The sequence below is a fragment of the Apis florea genome, unplaced genomic scaffold, assembly GCF_048593485.1.
Source record: "Apis florea isolate Af1SG1 unplaced genomic scaffold, ASM4859348v1 contig_3081_pilon, whole genome shotgun sequence".
In the NCBI taxonomy this organism is placed as follows: Eukaryota; Metazoa; Arthropoda; class Insecta; order Hymenoptera; family Apidae; genus Apis; species Apis florea.
This window is the reverse complement of record NW_028256703.1, coordinates 5190564-5213986: the sequence shown is the minus strand read 5'-3', so window position 1 is coordinate 5213986 and position 23423 is coordinate 5190564. Positions and strand designations below refer to the sequence as shown.

The following is a 23423-nucleotide window of genomic DNA, read 5'->3' as shown; positions in this document are numbered from 1 at the left end:
TAACGAGGGAGATCTAGTCGTAACCAACCCTATTTCGCGCTTTACTCCAATCACGTTTTTACACCTTTAACTTTACTCCATTCAGAGTAGTCGCGGTTCAAGAACAAAAGCAATCGATGTTCGATTGGTTCGAAAGGAGAAAAACTCGAGATAATTGTTTTTATTTCTTTTTTGTTTTGTTTTTTTTCTTTTTCTTGCAACGAAATATCCTGTCCCCTTTCGATATTCGGCAAACGTCCCTGGTGAATCGTGGTCATTAGCTTCGTTAATCGTGATTTTGTACCAAAGACACAATTACTTCCGCGGTCGTAAATAATCCAGATCGTTCGGATAACGTAGCTTCGTTACGAACAATTAGACGATGCGAACGTGTTATTTCCTATCCCGCTGACTAATTCTTGCAGCTCGATTCTAATGCCATTTAGATTAAACGTCCACCACGTGGACGACCACGAGGATTGGAATATGGAAACGTAAATGTAGTTTCGAAATCAAGATCGTACGCGTGATTCTCATCAAAAATCGATGATAATTAACGTTTAATTGTTAATTGAAAGATACGAAGGATCTAGTAGATTGTATTTTTTTACTTAGCGGTAAAATGGTGGACAACAGAACGGTGACGTTTCGTGGGATTAAAGAAAAAAAAAAAAAAAAAAAAAAACGAGAGGAGCTGAAATTATATTTATAGATGGATATAGAATTGGGTGCGATCCAAAATTGTCGGTGAAAATCACAGGTCGAACGCGGTGCAGCCAACCGAGCGAAACTTGGCGTTTACGTAATTTCGAGTTTCGCGTCACCCAGGGCCGGTGTAGCCTGGTAAAAGGTCGATAAATGTAAATCCCAAAGACCATTAACTGTCGCCGGTATGGATATACGTTCCCGAATAATCATAACGTTTCACAATTAACGCGTGACCATCGTTCCCCGATTCGATTCCCGGAACGAAGAGCGGTCGAAAAATCGAAATCTCCTCAGAGACGAACGCCGTATATTTCCCGCCAATATAATCTGATCGTGAACGATCGATATTGCGTATATACGACGACAGTATATATAACGCTGGTTGGCCAAATAGGGGAAGAATTCGAAAACTTCTATCCATTTGTCCGAAAATTTGTCAAGATCATCCTCGTTGAAACGTGGCGATGAACGAGGAGGATATTCGAAGGGGAGGAGAGTAAAATTTGGATTAATCCGGACGGAGGAATAGATTTCGCGATCGGATTGGTGTCTAGCAACAAGGTTGGAGGATGGGTAGAGCGCGAAGCGATCAGGGAGCGAAGGAGAATAGGCGGTGATTGGGGGAATATAGGGGAGGCATCGTCGAATATAACTCACGTGGCAGTCGAACTGTCTCAGTGGGCTAGCTGGTTGGTCGGCCGGTTGACTGGTTGGTCGGTTGGTTGGCTCGTTCGAAACGATCACCGGGCATATTAACGAACGCACTAGGGCTCATAAATCATGCCGATGCAGGGGGCAACCAATCGAATAGCCCTGTTAGCTACCAACAGCCAATCGGAGCCTCGCTCGAACGGACGTGAACGTCGAACGAATCCCGCGTCCCGGAAATTACGTGTCCGACTCTAAACTCTGATGATTGATGAGCTGTGGCTGTAGCTAGCGAGAATGGTGCGCACTCCTCTCTTTCTTCCCATATTTTATTCTCTCTCTCTCCTCACCTCCGAATCATTTGCTCCTTCCTGTTTCGAACTGCGCTCCCAAACCTCGCAAACCACTCTCCTTTCTAATGCTTTCCAATCCAAATTTTTTTTTTTTTTTTTTTTTTCCGCCTCTTCGTCGCTATCTTCATCCGTGTACGAGCAACGTATCCGTCCCACAATCGTGTTACATCGTTACATTCGGCTGTGCGTGTAAAGGGATACGCGGTTAACGATGCATCCAACGACGACAAGTATTATAGACGACGTGTTGTTATACACTCCATCCACAAGTCTAATTCTACTAGACTTTTTAATAGTTATCGCGTAAGAAAGAAAAAAGAAGGAAAGAAAGAAAGAAAGAAAGGAAATACACGAAAGTTTCATCCAATGGTTTTCTATCTTCGCTTTTCTCTTTGATTCCTTCGGTTGGAAATGTTCTTGCGGTTAGAACGTCTGTGCGCGAGCGCATACACGGCTGTCATCGAGATCAAAGCAGTCGCAAAACGAGGAGATTTTAATGCGTTTGCCAAAGCGTCTCGGTCAAAGCGAGCGTAAAGAAGTACGAAACGAAGAGCTTCGCTCGTAACAGAGGTGGAAGAGAACCAATGGAGAGAAGACAGACATTTTTCAAGGATAGAAAAATAAAATTGCATCGACGACGAGTATAATATTTACAACGTGTGGTCAGTTGAAAAAATATGATCTCTAATTTCTCGATTTTCTCTATTTCCCCAAACAAATTTTTTCGCAAAGAAAAAAAAAAAATCGTCGCATTTATAAAGATTCGATAAGATTCTTCGTCGTGGAGATCTATCTATCTATTTTGGAAGAGTCGAGTCATCTCGCACGAGTGGAGATTGGATTCGTAGTTTTTTGAAAAAAAAAAAAAAAAAAAAAAAATGATTCGAAACGAAAACCTTTTCGAAACAACTTCTATTTTTAATCGTGATGCATGAGAAATGTGAAAAATTTGCAAATAAATCGCTAATATATAAAAAATTTGAAATTCATACGACAGAGAGGGGGAAGAGAAAGGGGGACGAAGAGGGGGGAAGGTTGATTTTTAAAATTTGTTTTTCCACGTGTTAAGCTGCTTCGTGGCTCGAGCGTGGGCTGAGCGGAAGAAAAAGCAAACGCGAGAAGATAACGAAGCGAGTCATAGGCTGGAATCGAGGGGAGAATATGGAACGAGATAAAAGCGAATGAGCGGGAGGAAGAGGAGAGAAAACTTGAGAGAGAGACCTGGCGCACTCGAAATGATTGAAAGACCGAAGAAATTGAATTCTCGCATTCGATCGTGCCAGCTCGGGTTCTCTAATTGAACGACTCCTCTTCCCCTTATTCCTCCGTCCCTTTTCACTTGTCAATCCCTTCCTCTCTCTCTCTCTCTCTCTCTTTCTTCCTTCCTCCCCTCCATCATTAATCTATCTATCTCCTTCTAAAACTTTTCTCTATCCCTTCTTTTAGTATTTTCTTCTATTCCGCGCCACTCGTCACCCGTTTCATTTTCTTCTCGATTATTCAACCGATCTCATTCCCTTATTCTCTAACCAACATCCCGTTAGCCAACAATTCGCTTATCGTTCGAACCATGCATCGAATCACCACTGCGAACAACAGGATATGATACGAAAGATAGACGCTTTTACGAATTTATAAGAAAAATCGTAAGAAATATCGATAAAATTTATTTATCCTATATTGATTCGATTTTAATAGAAGAAAATTTGATGGTTTATCATCGATATTTCTTCTCATATTCTTAAAAAAAGAAGAGACGATAGTTTTGCGAGTTCTCTGTTTTTCTATTTACAAAAGAGCATATTTATATAAAGCAATGTTTGCTCGACGCATAAAACGCAGCAACCTAAATTCTTTGATTCACGCTCGCACAGATTTCTCATAAACGTGGGTTATCACAGATCGAAAAATGGCGAATGCTGGAATCGAGCCAAATCTCGGTCGTAAATATTAAACAACTATTGTTTTTATATTTATCAAACTGTCCGAAAATATTTTTCTTGATTAATATTTATCGAAAAAAAGTATTCGTTTCAAAATTGGATTTCTAAATTCGATTATTATTTTATCATGTCTCAATTATGAATCATGCTTATGAATAATCGAATGGAAAAATATAAAAAGAACCGGAGAATGGAAAGAAGAACGGTAAAAGAATGAGGATGAACGAATAGAGGGGATAAAGTGTATACACGGGCGAAAAACACGAAGTTTGATTGATTTGGGTCTCGATTAGTAAATAGGTACAGTATGCAAATAAAATCAATTGTACAATCATTTGAATTTTAATTCGTTTCAAAATACAAAGTTAAATTGCGATCTATCGCATGTACGGCCGATAAATCGAGATAATCGATGATGAAACGTTGTATCGGATCGTTAGAGTAACTCGAGTAAAAAGGTTCGAGAAAAAAATTTGATCGAAAAGTTGGGAGAAATCGTAAAAGTTGTCGTAAAATGCGAATCATTTAATCGGGGAATTTTTGCAAAGCTACATTCTCGGTATATCGGTACAAGTGGACCACCACCGCATCGGTGGAGGAAGTATATAAGAGCATTGTTCACTTCCTGTTTTGAATATCGAATTTACGAGCAAAGTTATGGGCCGCGCCCGCGAAATCTTTCCCTCCCAACTGCATTTCCTTTTCCCTTCCCTTGCCAGTTCTCCTCTCTGTTGAGATTCTAACTTGGCCCGTAAAACTTGGGTCGGAACTCGTCTTCGAAAGGACTTTCCCCTTAAGAGTTTCCAAGCAAGCAAGGAATACGGTAGAGGTGTCGTAAGAACGATCGTAAGATCCACGATTCGTTTTGCATTCCACGATATTCGCTCCCGTATCTGCGAGAAAATCGATCGTTCGACTCATTTGACATGACAAGTCAAGTGAGAAAGACAGACAGAAAAGATGTGTGTATATATATATATATATATGTCTATTGGCAAAAAGGTAAAGGCGTGAAATAAAAGAAAGAAAGGTGAAGTTATGGATGAAAAGATCGAAAGAAAGAACGTTGTTCGATAGTCTCTCTGCAAAAGTGGTGTTTCCTTCTCGAGATAGGTGATGGAGTGAAGCCGACAAACGAGAAAGTCTTTCCTGCGATGGGTCAAAAGTCGAAGGTATCCCTCCGAATGTATATCTTGCACTCGAAGAAGAAATATCAACGGCCCACGTTCCGAATATAGGTTGCCGTTGCCACGAGAACTACCGATTCCACCTGATGTCGTCCATTGGCTTAAGCTTCATTTTCAGATCACGTACGCACCATTGCGCTAAGTTTCGCTCCTCTATTTCGAAAGCACCGGATGCTGAAATCACTCTTCTTCGAGTGCCTTCTTTGCCTTCTTTTTCATTCCTTTTTCATTTCCTTTTCCTCTTTCTTCCATTCGCTACGTTTTACGTTTATCCTTATTATATTTTAATATGTTCGCGAACATAGGTATTCGATAAAAACGCGTGTATTTAATTTTACATTGTCGGCTAATAATCGATAAACTATCAAACAGAATTTTTTTTCGAAAAATTTTTTTCGTATAATTATTACAAAGAATCGATCAAATTTCGTTAACATTCGGAAAAATTTAACTTAATTTTATTTGATATTTTTAAAAATTGTTATTTTATCGAGAGAAAGAGAGAGAAAGAGAGAGAAAGAGAGAGAGAAAGTAGATGAAATTAACCATTTCGCGAATATTACTTTGTCAATTTCAAAAGATAAGCTACCATTTTCATGTTTTCACGATAAGATTATCGATAACACGATAATTTACATACGCTTTCAGTTTCGATATACATCGATCGATATTTGATGATAGAACAAAGAAAGCTTATTCAATGTCAGTCGTCGTGTCGCGATCGAAATTCCCGGTCGATCACGAATACATTCGTCGCCGCTCGTAACAGTTCGTCCTAATTCGTTCTTTTCCGATTCTTTCCGTTCCTAATCGCTACGGTTCGGTCTTATTCGTCACTGTTCGCTATCACTCGTCGTTGCTCGACACCGTCGCCATCATTAGACGCCATTCGACCGAAATACGCAAAGCGCGTAAAGTATTTTGATCTTAACCTCCTCGAAATTTCTTTTAAATCGAATGTCTCATCATCGATTCAGAAGGGGAAGAAAAGAGCGAATCGAAGAAGGAAGTAGAGAGAAAGAATGGAGGGAAAATTGTTGGAGATTGAGGGGCGATCGACTAGTCACGAGTCGCGATTTACGAAAAGAGTAAACGAAGCAGAGCAGCGGCGTAAGAGGAGTAAGTAAATACGAGGTGAGGGTTGGAACGTGGAACGCATGTACACAACGAGGTCGTTCTCTAACATCTATACGCGTATTCTGACTCACGTACGACCACGAACGAGAATATACGGGCGTGCGAACAAACTACACGAACGAGGGGAACGTTCGGTCTCGATCGTGATTTCCGAATGCGCTTCTCTGTACAAACGAACCGTCCGACAACGTTGCTACGCTACAAGCACCACCGACAGATACGGAACGGTGAAACAAAACGTCGAGCCCCCGCTAAGACGCCGACGAAGACAACGACCAACAACAAGGGACGAGGTAAGAGACGAGAACGATGACCCGAATTCTGTCGTAGAAAATCTACTGGGAAAATACACGGTTCATTGTGCCGAGCGGCAGTTTGACAAATTGTATATGTCTACAAAACCTACTTCTACCCGCTTCTCCCTCCCTGCCTGTTCTTTCACGAGTCCCTTATTCGCGAGACAGGTTCGCGTGCGCGCGTGTACGAGCATTGTCATCGAATAAAAAATGGTAAGTGCATAGACAGTTCGTGTCGACCGACCGATAAAGGAAAAGATCGAAGGCGACCGCACCTTCTTCTTCGAAACAAAGAATTGTAGCGGGAGTGACCGAAGTAATCGATTTGTGCACCTCGTATGTACGTATACCTCGGAATCTCGATTTAAAAGTTCGAGATTCGAGATAGTATCGAAAACTCGCGAATATTCTCGATTTTCAGACGCAAAATTTTTCAAACGCTACGTCGAACGCTTTAATAATTAAAATTGTCTCTGAATTTAAGCGTAAATCAATTTCTTATACGTTGGCTCGATCGAACGTAACGATTAAACGATTAACGTTATCGATTACGAACGTTTCGCCACGTGTATGTTAACGAAAAGAAGAGACGTGCAACGATTCGTCGATATTAACGACAGTATATTTTTAATCGACAGTTATCCGATTGCATAGAACGCTATTGGCGTTAGGTTGAAATTGATAAATCACTGGTTCACGTCGAATGATATCGAGTACGGGTACAGGATAAAAAGAGGAAAAGAAGGAATCAAAACAGCTGGCATGTCCCGTAAATTGATCGAAACAAAAAGTTCCTAAGCCAATTGATTCAATGGATTACACGTCGTTCATCGCTCTTTGCCTTTTTTCCCTTTCCCTCTAAAAAAAAAAAAAAAAAAAAAGGAAGACAATTTGTTTTTCTAATATATATTATTTAAACATTTACTTAAACTTCAAGTTCGCATTTTTTTATTTATAATTATAAATTAGATTAAATTATTTATATATAAGTAGATATAGTGGAATTTTTGTTAACTTTTATAAACGATTCTTTCGCATTATGTAAACTTTCTAGTCGATAAACTCAACGTCAGGATTGCTTCCGCACGATTAAGACTGAAAGGGAGAAAGAAAGAGAGAGAGAGAGAGAGAAAAGATGATAGAGTAGAGAAGTTTGTGCTTGCCATGTTCTTTCTGGATTAACAAGCGTATATTTGGGCTGGAGAAGAGGGCGAAACACAGGCAGCATGAGATGCGAAGCGATGTCGTCCAGGATCGGATTCGGACAGCGGAAATAAGAGAGTCGTGTGTCTCACGGAAACGAAGGAAAAAAGGAAGAGAAGAGATGGAAGAGATGCCGGGAAAGAGACGAGAGAAGAAGGCCGTGGATACGGACGTACGTACACAGTTTCCTGATCGTCACGATGGTCGTTTTCGTCCCGTTCGATCGATGGCCATAATTCCAACGAGTCGCGCGAACGGTGCCGATCGATACGGCAGATTTTCAAGCTTCGCTTGGTCCGTTCGCTCCGTTTGCTCGGGGCGTTCGCACGAAACGAGGGACACACACACACACACACACACACACTACACACATATACACAGGGGCTTGGCTCGGAACTGTTCCGTCTCTGGACGAAGCGAACGAACTCGAGAAAGAGCGATACTTACCTCGGTTGGGGAAATTCGTGTCAATCCGTGGAATTAATAGCTCGCCGAACGAATTTAACGTCGTCGACGTTCGTGGAGGGAAGGAGAAAGGAAGGAGAAAGGAAAGAAAGTTGACGGTCGGTCTCCTTCGAGGAGAATCAAGAGAGTAAAGAAGTTCTTGGCTTGGCTGTAACTGGAAGGTTGGAAAAGTTGGAGAGAATGGGGTGGGGGGTGCATGGTCGCGCGTGAAACGGCATCGGAAGAAGGAGGAGGAGGAGGAGGAAGGGAGGCGGGAGGGAAGCGGTGGTTGGCAGATAAGATAAGGGTGAGAAATCGCGGCGCTTCTGGATGCGGTAACGTTAGTCCGCCTTCCGACACCCGTCCTCTTCTACCACCTCGTTTCTTCGCCAAGACGTTGCTCTTCGGCTTAGCGCTCGAGCTCGAACAAACTCCTATCGTCCTCGAGCACGATATCGTTTCACCGTATGGCCATCAGATACTCCGGAATATACCCAACTATATATCCGTGTGTATAGTATAGTGCCGCCTAGGATTCGTTCGATCGACACATGGCAGGGTTACGCAGCGATGTAACCTCGGATTAACGGCAACTGGCCGATACTAAACCGAAGACGGATCACCTGGATCCAGTTCTCGTCTTCGCCCGCCCCATCCATCCAACGTGGTTCAAGTTACGATAATACCCTTTTCCCTTCACCTTTACACTTCGATCGCGTAGAACTCGCCCGATCACCGCATTTTCCCGCGCTTTTTCAAACGTCGAAACGTTCTACTATTTTCTTCTCGTCGCGCCAAATGACAAATTCTCGGTTCCCTCTAACTCTTCCTGCATCGATTTCGCTATCATTCTCTAAAAACTTATCCCCAAATTCGAATTTGCGTATTTTTTCGAACGAGAAATTTCCGAATAACGAGATGAATTTTTATATCGAAAACGGGATAGACTCGGTTGAATTTTAATCGTCTCGTCCAGTCTCGTTCCGTAATCGAATCGTCGATTTTTCCAAAGATTATTTCTTTTGCGAAACGATCCTTATCTCCATTGAGAAAGATCTTCTATGAAGAGCCGCTTTCACACGCGAAACCAATAACATTTTTCGCACTCTCTTTTCGATAGAGTAGGAAGGTTGGCGAAGCTGAAAAGTGAAGTCTCTCCCTTGAGTGGCACCCCCTCGTTACCGTTAAAGAGAAAATACTCTCGCCGATTATCGATCTTCGAAGCTTGGAAACGAACTTCATGGTTCGTCGAGATTATCGAGGAAAATTCTCTAGTGCGCTTCTTACAACTCCGCAGGGGTCTCTGTCGACGTGCTTGTCGAAATTCTTTTCTTGTTTCATCCTTGTTTTTTCATTTCCCTTTTTTTTTTCTTTAACTTTTTTCTTTTAACATTTTCGCGTTTAAAAATAACGCGTTAATTTAGAAAAATTACTTTCGATCCGAAATAAACGTATTTATATTTATACACGGAAATAGCGAAACACGTGACGCGAGATATGCAAAATATTTTCGTCTAATCTCGTTTCGTCTAATTACAGAGTTGCAGGGGATGAGTCGTTCCCGAATGAATATGCAACGTACACGCCGTAACGATTCGATAACGATACGATTGCCTGGAGCATCTTATTAGCGAGCTATTATGAAGGGACGGATAACTAGTATCGCAAAGAATCGGATAAAGCCTCCGCTCTGATCAAACGCGTCCCCCCTTCAAAAGCATACCGTTCCTTCGCTGACTCGCTCCTTTCTAATCTGATCTTTTAAATTAAAAGCCACCTTCTCGTCGAATAGCTCGTCCTTCCATTCCGAACGCCATTCCCCCTTTTTGATATCCCGATCTCATCGATGATCGATTTACCTATTAATTGTACGGATACTTAACGATTCGATAAGAATTTAATAGAATAGAATTAAGACCGATATTTCTCTATATCTGTTGTGCCAGCTATCGGAGAGAATTGTATCTAAATTCGTGTATATCCTATTCTCAAATGCAAACCGTGTTTCGATATTCGAATTCTAATTAATCCTAAAAAAAAAAAAAAAAAAAACTTTGCATTTAAACTCGTCTAGCTTTTTTTTTTTTAAATATTTCATTAATCTTTCTCTACAATTATATCGTATCCATTACGCGGTAATAAACGAATTTAAATTTATCGTTTTATTTAATATTTCACGTCTAAAACGTTCAGCGTGAAGCGTTCCTCGTGAAAACTATATATATATACGACTCGAAGTTGGAAGGTTCCCAGCAAAATATGAAATCTCTTGCCTCTTCGAGTTTACTCTATAAGAGTGAATCGTTAAAATATGAAATATTTTTCCACCGCGAATAGGAAAGATTCTTGTTAAAACGAGTGTCGAAATATCGAGGAATAAAGAGGGGTAGGTGAGGGGAGGAGTAGTTAAAAAAAAAAAAAAAGAAATAGATAAATAAAAACGCGTACCCGCGTTTCGTCCTTTCAAGATTCGAATACAAATATTCGATAAAGCTCGGAATCGAAGGTGGACGAGAAACCTGTTGCGCGAAAATATCGTTTATTCGGTACGGATAAAAAATTCCAAACTCCTTATTATATCGATCGTGGAGAGATTTTGAAAATCGATGGGGGGAAAGGATTTGGGGGAGGGGAGTAGCGGTTGTATTATAAGTAATGAAAGGATCGAAAGGACAACTAGGATAGATAGGGGAGTTGAATGGGCGAAGGTGGGGGGGGGTGAAACGAGCTGGAGACGTGCACGCGAGTATGCGGGTGTAAATACATCCCATGAATTTAGGTTAGTATGCGAGCAAAACCGCACCACTTCACGGAGCGTGGCGGGCCCGCTTAATTATTGTCCGGTTATAGGGATGATAATCGGCTCGAATTAACGTATCCAGCCGGTGAGGCGAGGAGAGACGCGATTGCTTTCTGCTTATTACAACGTTCTAATTACTTTCTTAACCTTTCCCATTTTAAGCGACGCTAAGTTTCGACGCTTAAAATTGCTCGTTCGCGAAACTTCTCCTCTTCTCTCCAGATCCGTTCGAGGGAAGAGATTTAAAGAAAAGTAGAAATTTCTTCGAGACATTCGAGTCTACGAATTTCGAATCGAGGATTTGGAAGTTTGTTCGTTCCCCAAATTGCGAGATTCGAAGGAACGCAACGTATTCTTGTGATTCGATTTGAACGGGCGCGATCGATACGAATTCGCGGCGTGGATTGGCATAATTATCGATTTCCAAGTCGACAAGAGCGTTTCTCGCGCACGTTTCGATCGCGCGAGGATATTGCGCTCGTGGCGGTGGCCGTTCGACTACATTCTTCGATAGTAGCATCGACCTGTACGCGCTATATAATAATTTAATATAATGCCAAGTATCGGGAAACTCGTAGGGGCGTAACAATAGAAGAAGAAGACGGCGGCGGCGGCGGCGGCGGCTATGCTAGTCGATGGAGTCGCTGTGAAATATTCTCGATATAATGCCGAACCCTCTTTCTTCTTGCCGTTTTCCGGCTTAGACCACGCAATGACCCATCCTCGTTTCGCTTTCTCTCGATACTCTCTCGCTCCTTCTTCGTATATTCTTCCCTCTTGTTATATTCTTTTTTATTATATATCCCACGGTTCCATCGTTATTCGTATATTCCTCCTCTTCTTCCTCTTGAAAACTCTACTTGTGTTTACTCCATCGCGAGAATAATTATCAACTTTGTTTCGTTTATCGGTTAAAAACGAAACGGTAAATCGAATCGAAGAGACAATTAACGATAAAGTATCGGTATATTGAATATTCAAGGCTATGTAACCACGAGGACGATGAAATACAATATTATTTCATAAATATTATTCTTATTTATGCCATCGAATATTTATATTTTCAAATATTTTCGATCGTACGTAAATGTGTCTTGGAGACCGATTCGAAGAAGGAAATAAATGCGGTGTCATCTCGGAAAACGTTCGCTAATTTCGTCGCACCATTCGTAATACTTACGAACTCGATAATGCTCCTTTGAATATTCGCAATAACGAGTTTGAATGATCGTGGCAAACGCTAAAGTTTCTCGATCGAAGAGTTTCTCATTCAGAAATTAGGATTTACTTACGAATCGACGAGAGAGAAGCGAAGAATCAACGAAATAATATGTGAAAGTAATTTTGATACGTACCATCTTGTTTATTATACGAGAGAAGCTCGAATACAATTTCATATTTTTCCACCGAGGGAATCGTTAAAACGTTACCGAAGTATTTTTCTAATAAAATCGATCTCGGTTTGTCGCTTCTCTCCACCCGGGTGAATGCCCGGTTAAACGAATGCGTGCATAAATTTTAATGCAACTTTCTTTCTAACTCCACGACGAACAAACGCGAACTGTATCGAAGACGAAATTACCGAGCAAATTGTCGTACTACATAAATAAATCCCGAAGCTTGAACGGTGTTATCACACAAAGATTGTTAAATTTGTTTCACGAAAATATAATCTTGTTTTCCCCGCACAAAACTGTGTGCACAAAATACCTTTGATAACCGATATTAATCGGGAATACGCGTTTTAATTTCAGGTAGCGCTCGAGTGTTGCCGTTTTCCAAGATTCGACGCTCGCATATCGAATCTCTTCTCTCTCTCTCTCTCTCTCTCTCTCTCGTTAATTTTGGACTGAAATTAAGCGACACGTTCACGCGCCATCTTTTACCGGTCTCGTGAAATTTGCCATCGCGCTTATGTATTTCCCTTTTTTCTTTTTTCTTCTCCCTTTCCCCCCCGCGTCAAAGCACAGAAACACGACTGCAGGTCGTTAATAATCGTTAGACGTTGACGACTAAGGCAGCGACCTACGACACGATCTGAGAAACGAGGCAGTCCGATGGGGCGTCACTGCAGCCTGCACGCCTAACGCCCTCAAACGGAAACGATTACTACGCGATACCTTGTTCCGTTCGCTCGCGCCGAACTTATCTCTCTTCACAATACCCGCGCGCCCGCTTTTTCAACTTAACTCCAGCCAAACAATTTCCCACGGATTTGTTTCGAAATTTAAAGCGGTCCGAAATTATACGTAAAAATGACTCGATTCATAAATGAAATAAGTAAGATAAATTGTACGTATAGATATATATATATATATATATAAAGAGAGAGAGAGAGAGAAAGAGATCTGGCTGTGATACGCGATATATGTATATACGTATACAGTTACGAGTATTATATTCGACTGCTTGTAAACTGCAACCTAAATTACCATCGGCTGTTTATCACCGCGACGTATCGTACCTATTCACTCCGTGGAAAAATAAAAATAACCGATAAAATTTCCCCCTTAATAACGATTTCCCGATATTCCTCTCCTCGTTCCGGCACGAAATATTTTCGGTACACGAGGGTAAACGAGAGTAGTATTCCCCGAATAACGTCGAAAGAAGTAGAGTTATAAATTACGGGAATTATGCGAATTCTTCTCCACTCGATCAAGGGCGCCCCTATTTTCGATTCGAAAATACAGGGAACGAGATTGCGATAATAGAAAAACAAGGGTGGGGATAAAATATGGGGCGAGGAAAGAAAAAAAGGGACGGGAATAATGAAATGGACGCGATAATTTGGCGGATTCCACTGGTGGAGGAAGCTAGGTGCGCGATTATTTACGCGGCGGTGGTGGCGGGAGCGGTGTAGTTGTAGCGATGGCGTCGCGTCGGGTGGGGTTGTGCGATGCATCGCAATGCAGCACGATACCACGAAACCACTTGGAGTTTTCACGGAGTTGCGTCGTTGCGCGATGCCGGCTCGCTTCGTTCCGCTTGTAACGCGTTCGCGAGACGAGAATTGGGGAGGGTGAACGAAGAAGCGGCGGAGTGGGGAGGAACGGATGGTCGAAAAAGTTTTATCGAATGCGGTCGTACCGCCTTCGGTGTTCGCGAAACACAATTATCTTGGTAACGTCGCTTACAACCGAGTGTCTTGCATCCTCGAGTTCGATCCGTATAATTCTCCTCGGTGGCATGGAACCACCGAGGTCGGTGATCTCTTCGAGTGGCGCGTACGTGCGAACCGGGGAGGAGAGGAGAGGAGGAGGTATCGGACCGAGCTGTTCTACGACTCCTAACTACGCCAAATAGGTTTCGGTTTGAACATGACTCGTACATTAAAGGTTAGCCTCCTTGTCGGAAAGAGGAGGGATTCGAACCAGTTTGGGAGCAGTTGGAGGGAAGTCGAGGACTTTAACACCACCGAGCGGAACTTATTCGTGCCAAAAGTCGAAAGCCGCACCGACAAAATCGATCTGCTCTCGCTCCACCGGTTATACCCTCGTCGTTGTAATCGTCGAAAAACCTCTTTCCACCCCTCTCTCACTCGAAATGACTCGAAATAGCACTGCGTAGGCACTGCGCTTAAACGCGATCCGCTTTCTTTCGCTTTTTCTCTCCTTTTTTATTTCGGAAGAGAGAGGAGGGAGATCGTAAAGCAAATTTTCATTCGAACGTTACGCAAGAAATTTTTTGCGCACGTTACGTTTACGCGGTTTGCCGGAAACGGCAAATTGGACTATGCTGGACGATGAAACGATCAAGTGCGTGGTTGAAATTGATCGAGACACGACGGCGAGTAACGCCAGAGATATCCGATTATCGGAGCTTAGCTTAGCGGGGATTTGTTTCCGTTAATACGCGTTAGAAAATGAAGTTCTTGAACGGGGTTGAATCGACGCGAGAATGGAGTTTGATTTGTTTTTTGTTTCTCGCTCGATATTTATTTCGCGAGAAGAAAAGACGAAAGGAGAAGAATAAGGGGGAAAAAATAGATTTTCTATCGGAGTTAATCGGACAGACGGTAACTATAACAGCGTGACAAATGTAGCAGTTCGATGAACGACGAGTAGCAACGTGTACGAGGAATAGTTGCACACCGAGTATAGGGATACAAAACAGTCCCTGTTCATGCATACTTTAGCAGCAGCTGTCCTAGCAGCTCCAATTCCCAAGCGTGTCGATAACGCGTCGGCTTAAGCGCCGTTCACAACCATGACATTTCGATGCCTCCAGCGACCCTCCACGTGTCGATCATTTTGGAAATGCCTCGGTATACCGGTATCAAATCGACGCGTCTATCGATTCCACAGTTCTACCAGTTTCGAAACCCGCTGTTGTTCTCGCGATGGGAACGGTGGTTCGATTTTAAGGCGAATTTAATACGCGATCGAGCGCACGAATCGTTAATTAAATTCTTGCTTCGGACGCCCGTTTCATCATGCTCGAATATAAAATTCGCTGGAATAATAAAAGAGATGGAACGTGAAATTTTCTACCCGAAACGGGAGAATATAATAATCTTCTCCGTATCAAAAATAGCTCTTATCGTTCAAAATATCTCCTTTAAAATTACGCTCTCTACGCCCCGTGTAATATTAAATCGAGCCGAGTATATACGCGTAATAACGCAAGCATCGCAATTACTTTAAATAATTATGATCGACTCGCTCGGGGCCAACGCTTTTTCAAAATAATTGTTTGCACAGCGGAGAACGGTGCGATGTAAAAATACGTTTTTTTTTTTCCTTTCTTTTTTTTCTTTTTTCTTTTTTTTTTTTTTTTTTTTTTTTTTTTTTTTTGGATTTCGAGCGGAGACCTGGAGCAGCAGCGGGTTCGGTAAGCGAGGCGTTCATCGTTTCTGGCGCATATCGAACCATCGTGGATAAGCGTATCGCGCGTATATGCGATAGCGCACGCGTTTGCAACGGATGCGCTTGCATATCCACGGTAATTAGCTATCGGAAAATGGGTGCGCCGCGCCGTTCGGCCCACCACTCGAATCTACACGTCCGATAGCTCAGCTCGCGTTTAACTCCGATTTCATCTTACAACGACGATTCGCGTCGGATTGGATTCGATTTCTTCCCTATCGTCGGACGACGCGAGCATGAAATTAGAATCCTTTCGATATTTCGGTCGCGTTTCATTTTTCTTTCTTTTCTTTTCTTTTCTTTTTTTTTTTTTTTGCGTCTCAAAGTATATTCGTACTTTTCTTTGATGATAATTTTAGCACCAGTAAATTGTCTAGTTCCAGTATTTTCCTCTCTCGGCGAAAATTTCAACCAACTTTTTTCTCTTTCTCTCTTCGGTTTTCTCTTTGTTCGAGGAGAACGAGTAATCGCATATCGAATTGTCACGAAATATCGTGTAGAGATTCGTAAATTCGTCTTTCTCGATCGATTCGCCGTGGATGAATCATCGTGGCGCGGCAGGGATAGTGAGAAATGGGCGGGCAGTTTAGCGAAGGATGGAAATTTTGACACAGCGATACGTTTGTCGGAAATGGAAAGAAGGAGAGACGGTGGGGTATCGAGCGTAATGCGGATCTGGAAAAGGGCAGCGGTGACTGGAAAGGTGGCAGGGGATTGCTGCGGCTACGACTCAAAGTGCAAACGCGGAGGGAGGGGAGGGGAGAGGTTGCCGTACGACGCGGATACGACGGAACTCCTGCTAGAACCGGGGAATATTAATCGCAGCCACTGTCGGTATCCTCTGCTACAGCTCCCCCCCACCCTCCCCTCCCCCTCCTTCTCTCCTTTGCTCCACCAACTCCCTACGTCTCTCGCGGCAACGACTTCTCTTCTCGACCTCTTCTCGCTCCTCTTACCCCCGCCCTCTCTCGCGCCCTCTCAGGACCCTTTTCCGTGTACCACATCAAGCCGAGAGACGGCTACTAATGAGGCCAAAAACATCGGAGCGCCCCATCGGAGTTAGCACCGTCCCAAAAACGTTACGCCCGTGATTTAGAGGATGGTAATGGAGCGGACTTTACCCTCTCGAACGCCGCTTCTAATATTTTCTTCTCGGGCCCTTGCACCTCCCTAATCTCGCCTTATCGCGCCCCGGATTTCGAATAACGCGCGCTTTCCATTAATAATCGTGTAATGTATCTTGGGACGCGCGAAAAAATTTTGCACTCCTCGACTCGTGCGCATGCGTGTTGTACTCTCGCCACATTTCTATTCTATATTGAATCGCGATCGCGTCGTGGGACGGGCAAGTGGGGAGATCGATCCTTCCCAATTATACCCATTTTTATCCACGCTGAATTATATTGGTCGCGGATAAACAGAGACGAAGAAATAATTTATTCGGAGGAAAACGGTCCTCGTTCCCTGTTATTTCGGTCGCCGCCTTTCTCTTTTTTCCGATGTATGGGCAGAGAGAGAGAGAGAGAGAGAGAGAAACATCGGTGTGTTTCGCTCCGCGATAAGAAAGTCGCGTGTCACTCGACGAGAAGCGCGATAGCGACGCATTGCCCCAAAGGAAATTTGCGCGACCATTACTTATATCATACCCTCGGTCAGATGCAGATGCAAAACATTTTTCTCTCCGGCTTGCGAGTGACTATGATGCAGTATAATAATATTCCACCAGTTTTTCCCTAAGACGGCCCCATTACTTGTCGCAATGGCCTTTGTCATCGGCCCCTTCGTTATTGAATTTTATAATGCAATTAACATTTCTCCCTGATTCGTTCCGATGTTTGCCCGCGTTCTCGATCGAGAACGATTTTTCGCGTTCTATCCGAAACGCTATTTCGTATCGCGGCCCCCACGGTACATATCCACCGATGGACGGAGAAAGAGTGGAGGGAATGGAAACGCTGTTGGGAAATGGCGTTAACTGTACACAGGCCACTCGACTGGACTGTTGGCGAAAGGTGAACAGAGAGAGAGAGAGAGAGAGAGAGAGAGGGAGTGAAAACGAGAATCATCGGTACAATGTTGCGCGATTTCAGCGGTAGGTGAATTCTCGGTGACATTTGGTACGCGTGTTCGTTCGCACCGTCGAACTCGTTGCCTGGACTTAACCCGTATTATAGCGGGAGCGAAACGGCCCGGTATTATACGGTGCATTGCGATTTAATGCCGTATAATCGGTCGAATTAATCGCGGGACTAGCGCGAAACTTTGCCCGGTATCCGCGCGTCATCGAGAACAGTCGGTCGGCGGGACGGTTCGAAACCGATATCTGCCGGTTTTTGTTTCGATCACAGGAAGGAGGGTGGAGGAATTTTCAACGATTCCAGCACAACTCGAACTCCGTAGAGGTTGTACAGAACGCGTAAATTTGGTATAATGACCGAGGAGCACAACCCGCTCCCCAGTGATTTACGAAGTCACTTTAGGCGACCGAGTAAAACATCGCAGCCCGCAATAGCTACGCTCGTTATCCCGTAAAATCAACTTCTCCCGACCGACGATAGAAATACGGTTTTTTTATATAACGTGTATATGCATGTCGTAGCAGAAGCAAAAGCGTCTTCCCACTGGACGTGTTTTCCACGCGCCCGATTCGATTCTTGCCTCGGAAATTCTCCCTCCTTGTCTCCACGTTTTCGCGAAATTTTGCACAGGTGGAAAGAAGAAGAGAGAGAGAGAGAGAGAGAGAGAGAGAAAAGTCGATATAATCCAATGAGACGTCCTCTCGAGCGTCGATGGAAAAAAAAATATTCCTTCCCGAAGAGCTGTAAAAGATTTACGAGGAGGATTTACGTTTTTTCCGCGACGATACTCGATTTCTTTTTTTATTCTTCACGATTTCACGCGTTCGATCGTCGAAAATCGAGATCTGAAATTCCTTTCGAATTGGAAATAATCATCGATTGTCGGTTAAAGGAGAGGGAGGTCCGTTCGAGAACTTAAAACCGCTAGAAACTGGGGTCAAGTGCAAGGTTTCGGGTTTATATATCGAAGCGTAATCTCGGAATCGCATCGGTTTCGACGAGAAGATACCGCAAAACCGCGCTTCCCCCAAATCGTTCGACGTTCGGTTCCGTTAACTTGGATTATTCCGACCTAATCTCGAACTACGCGAATCGATTTATATTTCCGCGAAAGGGAATTTTTTTCTTCTTTTTATCGCGAGGATCATCGTCGACGGTCCTCGCATCTTTCCTCCACTCTCCGCTCTCGTCGTTCGAAAAAACGATAGCTCGCGTGGCGAGCATGGATGGGAAAGCGCGGAGAAGCGGCACGTCCTCGACAGGGGGGGGGGGGATAGGTTGGTTGGCTGTTACGAAGAGCCAAGAGAAGAAGCGGGGTTGATTCGTGGAGGGAAAAGAGCGACGGGGAGGGAGTCGTCGGGGTTTGGAGTAGAGTTCGATCCTCCGGTTGAGGTTTTGTTCCACCATTGTGACGACTCGAACAATGCTTCCCTCTCTCTCCCCTCCCCTCCCCCCTCCCCCGGCTGGTGTGGTGCATCGTACGCGAGGACCGCAAAGGAGGAGGGTCGAGAGCCTCTCTCGCGCGTCCCTTTCTTTCTCCTTCCCCACTTTCGCCTATCCCTCCCCTCCATCCACCTATCCATCCGTGTATATTTATTCCTATCCCTCTTCTCTTACGACCACTCTTTCATCCCTCGCCACGCTACTTTCGTTTCGCTCGCTCGATTCCTCCTTTATTCGCACGCCCGACCATTTTTCCATCTTTTTTTTTCCCCCCTCTCTTTTTTTCTCTTTTTTTTTTTTTTTTTTTGGAAAAAGTAAGGGACTCGTATTTTCTATTCTACGTATTTCCTCCTCCCTCCCTCCCCGCTGCCTAGTAAACGACAGCGCGAATAGCGGTTGGTTATTTTTTCCCCCTTTTTATTTCTCTCTCTCTCTCTCTCTCTCTCTCTCTTTCTCTCTCGGATTTGAAAACGGGACGCGCGAAATGTTTGTTTCAGCTTACGTGCTCGCGGAAACGGTTTAAGAGAAAACGACGTACAAGAGAGACGTCGCGTGCCTGTGTACGCCGTGTTTCCACCTATTACATATTCATACGTGGACACTAACGATAGTCGTAGAAGTTCTCCTGGCGGAGAACCCGGTTTGTAGGTTTCCCATGTTTACTAACACCCGCGTTTATCGAACGACGATGCTCGTGTACTCGAGTATCGTCGACTCGAGCGCGAGCGTAAGTAAGCGAGGCGAGTAAGGGGCCGAGTTTCGTTTCGATAAATGAACGACAATCGAGTCGGAAAATGGATATAAGCGAAATCGTCCTCCACGATTCCTCGTCGTATCGTAAACGTTACCAAGTATCGACGCGATACCAGTCGGTTTCTCTAAAATCGACTTAAAGAGAGAGAGAGAGAGAGAGAGAGAGAGAGAGAGAGAGAGAGAGAGAGAGAGAGAGAGAGAGAGAGAGAGAGAGAGGAGGAAAGAAGCGATCAGAAGTTTGGGCGGAGAGAGCGTTCTCTCGAAAGCCGAAGAAACGGGGCAAAGCCTCAAGGCTGTTCCCCGGAGAGAGAGAGAGAGAGAGAGAGAGAGAGGGAGAATTGGACAAACTCGTACTCGACCAGCCAGCAGCTGAATGCTGAAAAATTCACCGAGCGTTAAAGCGGGAAAAGGTCGAGGAGAGCAAAGAGCAAAGAAGCGGGGTGGAAGAGGATCCTCCCCGAGAAGGAAAATGAGGGAAGCGCGAAATGCACGGGCAAAGGAGATTTCACGGTATCGGAGCATCTGGCGAAAGGGAAACGAAAGCGAGCAACATTTGTCATTGGTAAACCGTGTACTCCTCCTCCCGAATCTGCCCCAACAACTTAGTTTACCCAGTTTTGTGCTTTACCCGAGACGAACGATCGCTCGATTCCGCGCCCCGATAAATATCTCGTCTCGTGTTCGACTATGAAAGTGTCGTCGCGTCGTAATTTTGGGAATCGGAGCGGACTGGGAAAAAAAAAAATATCGTCGCGAGATATCGATGTGCGATCGATTCGTGGAGGGGAGGAAAGAAAGAAAGAGAGGAAGAAAGAGAGGGAAGGAAAACGAGTTCGTGAACGACATCGATCGATACAATGATTACACGGGAATTACAAAAGTTTAACGGGAAACATTGATAATAAAATTAATGCGGCGAAAGCAGGCTTGCTCGCTCGAATATCACCCCGTATTCACCGATATCGAGCGGTCTGGTCGACACAGTTTTCGATGCGATCGCTAACCCCCCCCCCTCCCCATCGTTGTATCGCGCTCGCTACTCGCGGAATAATACAATCTACGATATTAAAAGTAATTAATTAAACAAATTGGTAAAGTTATATTTCATTTTTTTTGTCACCCCGCTCCGAATCGAAGCTCCTCGAAATTTCCTAATCCACCCGTTTAACGCCGGCCGACAATACGATTAAAACCGCTTACCGTTCAGTCGAGAAACGAGACGAAAGTCGAAGTCGAGAAGCGAAAGGAAGAAAAAAAGAACGAGGGCAAATTATCATCAAAAGGTTGAGAATTGCTACGTGAGTGGCGCGCTTGCCTCTACGTTACGTAATTAACACGGATCGTTTTACGAAAGAGAGAGAGAGAGAGAATGCGTATTTTTAAAATTCGTTCGGAAACGAGGTCTTGAATTAAGAGATTTAGCAAGAATTGAACCGCGGTATGGTCGATGAATCGTTGAATAGGAGGGATCGATAAAGGGAGGAAGGATCGATGGATTGCGAGTGAATGGACGCGCGTGTATGGTGTCGGAGGACGATGAATAGGGAGAGAGAGAGAGAGAGAGGTGCATCCCTGCGTAAGCATTCGCCCAGCCTATGATGAATCGGCCTAATTTCGCGGGCGAAAGGTCACGTAAGCTCGGTAAATCTTGGACACTGGGATTGGGAGGGGAGGCGAGGGGGAGGGCAACGTTTCGGAGGAGCGAAACATTTAGCGGCGATGGCGGTGGTGGTGGGTAGAGTTAAACCACGAGTGGATAGTCGGGTCGTAGGAAGCGATTCGTAAATCATATCAGCGCGCTCGAAACACACGCCACGCATTCCTGAAACTGTTTGCCGTCGCCTACCACCAACGAGCAGCCTGGTTTCACGCGCGCGCCGCGCCAACACCGATAGCCCTCCGCTATCCTCCGCTCTCCGTTTCCCTTTCGTTCTCACCCTCCGCCAACGCGAAACGTTTCCGCCCGAGTTACCCTCGATCGTGGTTCGCGAGCAACGGCCACCGAGTCGATCCACCCTCGTAATCACCTTCGGCATTTCGTCGATGAGATTAATGTCGGCCCCTCGCTACACCTCGCCCCCTGTTTCGACGCGCCAATCAAATTTCATTTCCATCCGTTTTTCGTTCACCGACCTCTCGTCCATCCTTTCAATTTTCTTCCTCCGTCGTCTAAAAGCGGCTAAACATTTGTTGCGAAATGGAGCGCGTCCGATAATCGATCTGCACCTCTTTCGATCTTGATGCGCTCCTTGGCCTTCGTACGTTCGGCTTCGTCGTTCGATGATTATAATCGTAATCGTAAAAAATTTAAAATGAGACCTTTCCTTCGTGAAACGCATCGCGGATTCCGTTTGCGTTTCACGTTTGTTTCCTTAAAAGTAGTGCATCGTGGAAAAATTAGGTGGAAAGAGATACATGGGTTCGATGTTAAAACGGATACATAAAGTATACAAAAACTGTGCAATCGTGGAAAATAAAAACATTTCGGGAAAAAGAGCAAATATGAAAGAGAAGATAGGGGAAAAAGCGAATAGTTGAGAAAGGGGGAAAAAAAAAAAAAAAAAAGTTTGAAAAATGTTCAAAAAAGAAGCGAAATATCTCGAAAATAAAGTATAAAGTTTGTACATTTTGCAAAATATATCTCGAGAAGTTTTTAAGAAAGAGTCAAAAGTTAGAAAAAAAAAAAAGAACTTTTTTCCACGAAAGTAGGAAAAAAATCTGATCGAATTTTTTTTTTCTCGTTCGAATATCGTATCGACCATAGGCGTATACTTTTTCGATCGACCGTTAAAAACGGGTGTCGCTTCGTTGGTGAAAAAGTGGAGCTTTGATAAATCTCCCGAGAAGCGACCCGAAAGCCTAGAAGCTAAATAAGCCGAAAGCAACGGGGGAATAGCTCGTTCGAAACGATACTCGCGCGTCCAGGGAATCGAGCGTTCCTTCCTAATTAACATCGGTCCTTTACTTATCCCGTGCAACTACCGAATTCCGAAAGGTCACGGAAATCTGTGTTCCCTGGGTCTTTGCTCGGGATCCAAGATTGTTGTCAAGATTCGAAACAGATTCGAACCGATGATCCCTAAAATATCGAGAACCAAGAATTCCAAATTTGGAATTCGAGTCATATTTCGTCAATTATTACGACTGTGCTTGAATCATCGTTGATCCCGATCGTGCGTGATCGTTTCTTCCTCTCGACGGGACGTGTTTCCTTTCTTTTTTTTTTTTTTTTTCTTTTTTCAATAATCGAAATTTTAAAGCTACAATAAAATTTCTTAATAAACGATCGGTTGACAAATTTCAAGCGTTCTCGAAAATTCGTCTCTTATAATCTCAAGCTTGCGGTGAAACAACGTAACATTGTTAAGAGTTCTTGGACTCGTTAACGAGTTGGAACGATTTTACGCGTGGCCATACCACTACTCCCTAAACGGACGTGTAGTCGCTTCGTATTACCGTGTTTAACGAGACCTCGTCTCGCTTGACATTTCTAATTATACTCCAACAACCGATAAATCGAAAGATTTTATAGATCGGAGAAAATAAGTGTTTTCGTTCCCTATATATATATACACGTATATTA

The 23423-nt window shown here is 43.8% G+C and overlaps 2 protein-coding genes across 5 annotated transcripts in view; one reads left to right on the top strand and one right to left on the bottom strand.

Moving 5' to 3' along the window:
• The window catches only part of LOC116414584 (cell adhesion molecule 2-like), a 105790-nt gene that overhangs the window by 25522 nt on the left and 56845 nt on the right, over positions 1 to 23423 (top strand). For 2 of the 3 annotated variants that reach the window (XM_086909112.1, XM_086909117.1), the window contains exon 1: positions 5723 to 6248. The exons of the other annotated variant lie outside the window; for it this stretch is intronic. In XM_086909112.1, coding sequence (XP_086765238.1) covers positions 6110 to 6248 — 139 coding nt within the window. In that variant the 5' untranslated portion in view covers positions 5723 to 6109. Of the gene's footprint in view, positions 1 to 5722; positions 6249 to 23423 lie in introns of those variants that run through there. 3 annotated transcript variants of the gene reach the window in all.
• Lar (tyrosine-protein phosphatase Lar) overlaps positions 1 to 23423 on the bottom strand; it is a 204905-nt gene that overhangs the window by 181299 nt on the left and 183 nt on the right. The gene's annotated exons all lie outside the window — the stretch shown is intronic.